At 31.4% G+C, this 8619-nt stretch overlaps 1 protein-coding gene across 4 annotated transcripts; it reads right to left on the bottom strand.

The window, feature by feature from the left end:
* Positions 1-4891: 4891 nt before the first annotated feature.
* LOC105111188 (microfibrillar-associated protein 1-like) lies at positions 4892-7796 on the bottom strand. Of its 4 annotated transcripts, none has more exons than XM_011006479.1 (3): positions 6418-7796; positions 5492-5630; positions 4892-5015 (listed from the first exon to the last, which is right to left on the bottom strand). In XM_011006479.1, exons 1-2 carry the CDS (start codon positions 7611-7613, stop codon positions 5516-5518), a joined length of 1311 nt encoding a protein of 436 aa, XP_011004781.1. In that variant the 5' UTR covers positions 7614-7796; the 3' UTR covers positions 4892-5015; positions 5492-5515. The 4 variants fall into 4 exon arrangements, with proteins under 4 accessions (XP_011004781.1, XP_011004782.1, XP_011004780.1 ...); XM_011006480.1 differs by lacking the exon at positions 4892-5015 and adding an exon at positions 5151-5169; XM_011006478.1 differs by lacking the exon at positions 4892-5015 and adding an exon at positions 5219-5331.
* Positions 7797-8619: the final 823 nt, after the last annotated feature.

The raw sequence follows: 8619 nt of genomic DNA, 5'->3' as shown, positions 1-8619 counted from the left end.
GTAAGGAAAGAAAGGAGCTATACCACTCTCTTGATTACTGGAAACTAATTGTTAAAATCAAAATATTTCAGTTTTCTTTTTGTGTTTTTTACTGTAAATCAACAGGGATTGGTATCCTAGAATTAATGCATTGAATCTTTTTTAAATAGAGATATATTACATTGTATATAAGCCCCCTCTAATGACCTAGAGAGAGAAGAAAAGGAAAATAAAAGGGAGAAGAAAAAAATGAAAGATAGGCAAGCAATAGGTGAGAAAAAAAAACACAGAGAACGAAGGGAGTTTCTTTCCTTCACTAGTGTTACTGTGAGGTCAGGAAGGTAGGCAATAGAAGAGAAAAAAGAGAAAAAAGATGGGAAAAAAAAAAGAAAAAGAGAAAGAAGAAAGAAGCAAGGACTGCCTTTCGATCTTTGCTCCATTGTCTACAAATAAAATCTGCAGAATAGAGGAGAAGGTGTAGAAAACCAGAAGAGAGATAAGAGACCGAAATAGAGAGAGGAGAAAGGAGTCTTTCTTTGGATACCAAAGGCAAGAAAGGAGAAGCTATGTCCATCATCTCGTAAGTCATCTTTGGCATTCAGAACAAGTAGGGATTTACAGACAGTGGAGGATTGAAAAAGCTAGGATCGCCAGTGAACTAGCTTTTGCATACATACTTAGTTATATTTATTATTGTTCAAGTGAAATTTAATACACTTGAACGTGTTTTTTTTTTTTGTTTTTTTATAAAAAAATACCAATCTCACATTTAGAATGCTCAGTTTTTGACGTAATGTAACAAACATATATATATATATATATATATATATATATAACACAAGAAAACATTACTTTTATATATATAAAAACAATGTTTTTCTCATGCGTTGCACACGGCCAATACCCTAACATGTTTTGAATTTTTTTATATAAAAAAATATTTAAAGTTTTGAAAATTTATTTTCGTATGGATTTCTTAAACATAATAAAAAAATTATTTTTTACATTTTGGATTTTACAGTATGTTTGTAAAACTCCAAAGAGTATTGTCTAATATTCCAAAAAAATACAAAAATCTTATTTTGGAGGGATTTTATCTATTATTCACCAGTAATATTTGGATAAAGAAATCCTAAAGAGATGAATATCTACAATATTGTTGGGAATAACTTTTATAATTCATTGTTAATATTTGAATAAAAAAACTCTAAGTGGTAAATATCCAAAATAATTTTCTATAAATAATAAGTCACCATACATCCTTGAAACAAGTCTCAATTATAATTAAAGACATTTTAATTTTTTACTCCACGATTTACGAGTCGTGAGAGTATGAAACACTAAGGCAAAAATAGGTTTTTAAAGCACCCTGAATTTCCTTAGATTTCTAAATTTTTGTCCCTCCTTGTGATTTACGAGTCACAAACTCTTGAAATACTAAGGAAAAAATGAAGTTTTAAAGCATATTGAATCTCCTTAGATTTCTATTTTAATAAATTTAGTTTGAATCAAACACAAATTTCAAAAGATCTACACTAGTTCTCCTTAACACTTTATAGACATATCTAAAGGTATGATCCATATTAGCCAAAGATTCTTGCTTTTAGACTTTGAACATAAATTTATTCATCATAGCAAGCCTATCCTAAGAAAACTAATTAAGAGAACATCAACATCATAGCAATTATAAGATAAAACAAACACCAAGCAACTTACCTTAGGTAGGGTATACTAAGGGTGCTAATACCTTCCTATTACACAACTAGTCCTTCACCTTAGAATCTCTAAAAGACTAGTCAGGATTTTTATTGATCATAATACTAGGTGATGACTTTCTTATTCACAAAACAAAAGAAATTGAAATCAATCAAGGGTCGTCACGATGTCATGCTCCGCTGTGAGGGTGAGACATCAGATATATTTAAAAATCTGAGAAGAGGTCAGACAATAATAATTTAATTTTTAGACAGTAACAGTTGGACAGTAATAGTTCAATGTTCATTGATGATTAATTTTGACTGTCTTTGGGGTAGAACTGGGTTCTTCTTCCTACATAGAACTTCTAGCCTCGTGTCCTAACTTTCCAACAAGACCAATGTCGCTTGAAATAAAGTTCTGGAACTCTAGATATAGTTAAAAATCTGAGAAGCGATCAGACAATAACAATTCAATTTTTAAATAGTAACAGTCCAACGTTCATTGATGAGTAATTTTAATTGTCTTACGGGAAGAACTGGGTTCTCCTTCCTATATAGAACTTGTAGCCTCGTGTCTTAGCTTTCCAATGAGGCTAATCTCGCTTGAAATGGAGTTCTATAACTCCAGATATAGTTAAAAATATGAGAAGTCAAACAATAATAATTCAATTTCTAGACAATAACAGTTAGATAATTCGTTATGTTGAGCCACCTAAAACTTGTAAATTAATAACTTCTATTTGGAATTGTTTTTGAATTACAAAATGTTGAATTATAAAGATACTATGTACATGTGTATATGTACGATCAATAGTTGAAATCTAAATTAATGTAACTATTGACACAAGTGAAATTGTGGAAAATAGACGGGAGTCGGGGACACCCAGCAGAGCACAATTTTCAGGTAGGTGTTTGACACTTTGATTTTTAATTTAAAATCTTGTGTATTTCTTTAACTTAGTCCCTAATAAGATGTAGTGTAAATTTTTATATTTATATTTAGTATTTGAATGATGAATGAACTAGTGCATTGGTTTGAAATTGGTACGTGTGAATGGGTTAAGGAAAGGACCAGTATCTTGGTTTGGAACTGGTGCCTTGTGAATGGGTTAATGGTTGGACCAGTGTTTTGGTTTGAAACTTGTGCCATGCAAAAGGACGATTAATAGAATTAGTTATTATTTGTTAAAATGGGTGTGCTGATTAACATATGAATGTAGTTACGATGTTTAATTAATGATTAACTCTTAAATCCTAAGATTTTTTTCATTTTTTTAATTTGATAATTATGTGAATTTATCTTAAAAGTATATAGTTTGAAACTTGGAATAATTGGATATTATATAAACAATGAATACAAGATGTTTACAAATAATTTGTTGATAATTTGGGATCTCTCAGAAAATTTTGCTAAAATTTCAGTAAAAATTTCGATAAACTATGTATTATTTTAAAGAAAAAATAAAAATGTACCATATTTTTTTTTAATAAATATATTAATTTCAATAAGCGGAATGTTACATCTATAAGTGTAGAAAGCAGAAAGATTTCCTTTTTTTAATTTTAAGAAGTCTCTTTTCTTTAGAAAAAGCCTCGCTACGCGCGCATATATATATATATTTGGATTTTGTTATGTTTTAAGAATTTCGTTGATGGTTGAAAATAAAAATTATTTATTGAATAAAGACATTAATTTGATTGGTCCATGTGTGCAACAAGAAATTCCTTAATAATAATAGGACCGGCATGCCAAGAATGTTATAGGTTTCATACTAATTTATCCACCCTTGCGTTGTGAAATATCTTTTTACATCGGAAAAAAAACAAATTATATAAGCATTGTTTTCGATAACAAAAAAAATATTAATTATAGATTCAAAATTCAAAATTTATGTTAAATAAAATAAATTGAGGATCGATGGATCAAGATATTAAACAATTATTAACCCTAATTAAATACTAAATTATAAAGTCAAAAACAAAGATAAATTAAAATATTTAATCTTGTACTTGTACTGTGAAACCTTTAATTTAACTCAATTAATTATATGCTATAATTATTTTTATAAAAATAATTATTAATTTTATTTTAAAATAAACTAATTTGCAAGTATAAGTTTTATTTTTTTATTAATATATTTAATTTAAAAATAATCTAATATTTTTTTAATTTATATATTTAATAAAAATCAAAATCAATTAGAAGATATATCCAAAAGAAATTAGGATGATAAAAAAAAAAATATTTCTAACTAAAACCTCTTCATCTAATTAATATGCTAATTTTTGTTTTGAATATTTTTTTTAAAGTATATTTGTTTCTTAAGCAATATAATATAACCAATAAATTAACCTTAAAATCTATTAACCTAAATAGTAAAAGCAACTGGAATAACTAGGAAAAACCCAGCTTAGTTTTAGAAAAATGTTCTAGACAAATTAGTTTTTTCTTTTAATATTGAAACAAAAATATCTTTGATAGACTTACAAGATGGCTGAAAAATCACTACAGAAATGATTGAAAAATCAGGATGTGGTTCTTTAAACCTAAAAAACCAATTAACCCATTTTTTATGAAAACATCTCAAACACATTTTTATAATCTCAATAAACTAATTTTTTCAAAAAGATAAAAAAAACCTCAAATAACTTAAGAAAACACAAAATCAAACCCCAAAAACATCTCAAGTTTGATCTACTGTTTTTTTAGTAATATAAAAGTCTAAAAATATCTTGATAGCACTCCTTTCATCAGAAAAAACAGTCACAAAACTTTTTTTTTTAATAAAATCTCGCGAACCATCTCTTTCCCTTCCAATATTTTACAATGATCCTCTCTTCTCTCCTTTAAACTCAAAAACAAATATGTAAAAAAAAAAAAAGTTTTTATTTATTAATATCTATAGTTGTAAAACTAAAAAGGCGACTTTGTGAAAAAGATGCTTTTTTAAAATAGGCCTCGAGAACATATTAATTTTAAAAAATGATTGCATGTTTGTTTTATTGTGAAGTTTGGCTCTTAAAATTTTAATTTTTTTAATAAACAAAACTAAATCCTATCTAATCAAATAAAAAATTAATTTAACACAGGAATATCTTTTTAACATCTTGAGAACTATAAGAAGCTATTAAAAACTAATTTTAACCCAACCCATTTACCACCACTACCTATCAAGTATCCGAATAAAAGCAGAGAATCCTAGAAGAAACAGAGATAGGTTTCAAACAAGAGCTGCTTTCTCAACTAAGTAGCATGTGGAAGGTACATACAAGCCATTTGTGGATCAGCTTCAATGATGAATAACAGGGCAAATTGAGAAAATGATAGAAGATCGCCACCTGCAATCAGCACCATAATTAGCTTACATGGTCGTTAACTTCAGGGCCCGTGGGATTAGTCGTGGTGCGCGCAAGCTGGCCCGGACACCCACGTTAATCTAAAAATAAAAAAAAAAAAACAAGGCCAATTGAGAAAATGATAGAAGATCGCCACCTGCAATCAGCACCATAATTAAAGAGCCATACGCCTCTACTAGGGCAGATAAAAGCGAGAACCCATTTACCAATACAATCGATACCTGTATATTCAACAATTCAATCGTAGAATTTGCATCTCTAGTTAACGAATGTTCAATAAAAGGGTTTCTTCTCTGACCTTGGTAACAATTAAAATAAAGAGCCATACGCCTCTACTAGGGCAGATAAAAGCGAGAACCCATTTACCAATACAATCGATACCTGTATATTCAACAATTCAATCGTAGAATTTGCATCTCTAGTTAACGAATGTTCAATAAAAGGGTTTCTTCTCTGACCTTGGTAACAATTAAAAATATAGGTTACCGGGATTCCCAATCCTTCAACTTTTTGCTTCCTTTGGGTTTAGCTATAGCAGCATTCATTCCAGCCATTTTTGCATTGTACTTTGCCCGCAAAGGATCATTGTATGTCCACCTGCAAAATAAAAACACAGCAAGCATTTGTTTCAGAGACATACATAACAACATATCCGAATTGTTTCTTTTGTTAGTGCAATAGCCTCCTGATGCCAAAAAAAAGGTGAACCATCCTGGCAATTTGATTGGTATTGTCACTATATCAACGATTGTTTTAGGATCCATTTGGCAACCAATTCAATAAAGTAGAGACGAGCAAAACAATATATAAGCACAAAAATGTCCAGGACATGCTGTTCACAACTGTCATGAGTAATTTAATTCAAAATGGCCATCAATACAAACTTAAAAGTCAATGCCTCTTTGCCAAAAAAAAAAAAAAGAGGTAGAGAATACATTGTTCATACAATAAGCCACCTTAATAGCCTAAATAGTTCCCTTATACTTGGTGACGCTTTTGAATTAGATTGCGATCATCTTCTACAATGTAGTATAAAGCATCATCTTCAAATTTGGATTTCAATTTCTTCATCAACAAGAATGTAATGCAAAACACTTACGAGTTTGAGACTAAACTCAAACAGAATCAGAGTTTACAAGCATATATAATATTCAAGGACTAGCATCAGGAACATGCAAAGGCCCGATACTTTTTCTTGTTATATATGCTACCAATGTCCTTTAGCTTATGTAAAATGGTTTTAGTGTATTTCAACAAGTGCAAGTATCTACCTTCAAACCTAAAACTAAAGGGGAATGAATGATACCATCAAGTGCTCATGTAACAGCAGATATGATATAAAGTCAATTTTACAAAATAAGAAGGAAGATTAGAATGGACTTACGGATTGTTCCAATCAGTGGTATCCTCATTGACAAGATGGGTCCATTTTGTTCTTCCACTACGACCAAAGTGTTTGACTTGCATAACTTTGGGCAATATGGTTTTATCCATGTTATCTTCTCCAGTCGGAGCTGAGAAATCACGTTTGAAAATGCCATCTGTTCCAACAGTTGCTGCTCGGTCATCGGGCTCATCCTGGAAGAAAGCACCCTTGTGGTAATATTTCTGCATAAACCTCCACTTCTGCTTTGGTGGTGCAGCAGGTTTCGGATTCTTCCTCTCCCACTCTCTCCTCTCTTCCTCAGTCATGTTCCGCACCCTCTCAATCTCTTCCCTTTCCTTCACCATTGCCTCACGGTCCTCCCTATCCCTCTTAATCCTTGCAATCTCTCTGACCTTCCAAGCCTCGTACTCCTCTGCCTCATTCATTTCATCATCGGTATCCACATCAGCAATATTTGCCTCCATCTCCAGATTCTTCTGAATCATTTCCTCTTTCTTTATCTCCTCAACCAATATTTGCTTGGTCTCCACCTTCCTCTCCTCCAATTTCTTCCTCACCTTATCCTCGAGTGCTCGTTCTTCAGCCTCAAGCCGCTCACGCTCAGCAATAGTATCCCTCTCCGACTTGGGCACAAAAACAGGCTTCACCATAGCCATCCCTGTCATTTCCTCCTCAGAATCAGTCTCATACTCCGACTCCTCTTCCTCTTCCTCCACTTCATCCTCCTCCTCCTCCTCCTCTACAGGAAGAAGCGCAGCCTCCTCTCGCTCCCTCTGTCGCAACTTCTCCTTAATCCTTCTCCTTCTTTCCTCCAACGCATCCTCGTCGTCTTCCTCCATATCCGCCCATTCTTGCTTCCGGGTCTCTTCCTCCTCCGTTGAAATAATCTCAGCCTGCCGAATCCTCCTATGATCCGCCCTCATTTCATCGCGATTATCGATCCTAGTCTCCGCCAGACGACGCAGCCTCGGATCATCTTTCCTGGAAACAACATCCGAATCGTCCCTGCTGGGGAAAGCTTTCTCCAAGGAAGCCACCCTAGCCATCCTAATATCTCCATCTTCTTCTGCATCATCTGCCCACTCCGGTGCTTTACCAGGCCAATACCTTTTAACCTTGGTCTGTCCAATTTTACCCCTAAGCTTATCCCTAACTGCTAACGCTGTATCACTAACACCTGCTGTAACCGACATGCTGAAGATCTCCCTTCCTTCCTAATCCCCGGTAGCTCAGTTTTGCTTAAGAAAAAGAGTTGTGAAGGAGAGTGGGAGATTAGGGTTTGTTGATTTTCCAATTTCGAGGATGACTTGCTTTGCTGCGATTTATTTTATATACCAACATGTCTCTTTCTGCTTCCGTCGCTGTTAGCGTCTTAAGACAATTAGGAGGAAAGAAAAACGGCGGCGTTTCTTCTTGTTTTCTTAAGAGAAAATGCCTAGCCAATGAATTAATAGTAGTAATAATAATAATATAAAATTCTAAAAAGAAACCTATAAATTTGGTTGACATTCTTATCGTCATTTATTATTATTATACCATATTCTATCATGCATGGGATTTTCATTGTGTTTTGTTATTGTATAAAAAAAATTAATTTAATTTTCAAACTTTTTGTTTTGGAGTGATTTATTCTTATTTAAAGAGTAATTGACTTTAAATTTTTATGAAAGCTTGAAATTAAAAAAAACAAAAATAAAAAATATATCAAATATGGATAGCATATCATAAGGTTTGAAAAAATATATTTTGCTCCTCCAACTTAATCAATCATATAAATTATATAAATTTAGTTTCTTGAAATTGTTTAAATTTCATTTTAGTATAAAGATTTATTTTTATTATTTTTTAGTTCCTAGTTAAAAGAGAAAAAAGAAAAAAAGCTATTGAATTATGATAATAAAAAAGAAAATTTATCGTTAGCACTAATTTAAACTATCAAAATAAAAATAAAAGATTTGTATCAAATTGTTCCATTAAATGAGAGGAATTCATATTAAATGTTTGTATACCTTAAGAGTTTATGAAAAAACCTATATGAGTTCTTGTTGATTTTTGATTTTAGGTTAAGTTTAATTTTTTAAATTTTTTGAGATTATGAATAGGCTTTTTATAATTTCTAAAGGATTTTAAGTAAAAAAAAAAAAAGGTTGGAAAGTTTTTAAATTAAAAAAATATAAATTTTAATTTTTCAATTACCAG

The sequence above is a fragment of the Populus euphratica genome, unplaced genomic scaffold (genome assembly GCF_000495115.2).
Source record: "Populus euphratica unplaced genomic scaffold, PopEup_1.0 scaffold482.1, whole genome shotgun sequence".
Lineage (NCBI taxonomy): Eukaryota > Viridiplantae > Streptophyta > Magnoliopsida > Malpighiales > Salicaceae > Populus > Populus euphratica.
The sequence above is the reverse complement of the archived record's forward strand: the minus strand, read 5'-3'. Positions and strand labels throughout refer to the sequence as shown.

What these genes read in the sequence shown, in the direction of transcription:
- LOC105111188 (XM_011006479.1), bottom strand. Translation starts at nt 7,613, where the DNA reads ATGTCGGTTACAGCAGGTGTTAGTGATACAGCGTTAGCAGTTAGGGAT. An exon ending in ACCACTGATTGGAACAATCC is followed by an intron (nt 5,631 to 6,417) that starts GTAAGTCCATTC and finishes TTTATTTTGCAG; the next exon opens with GTGGACATACAATGATCCTT.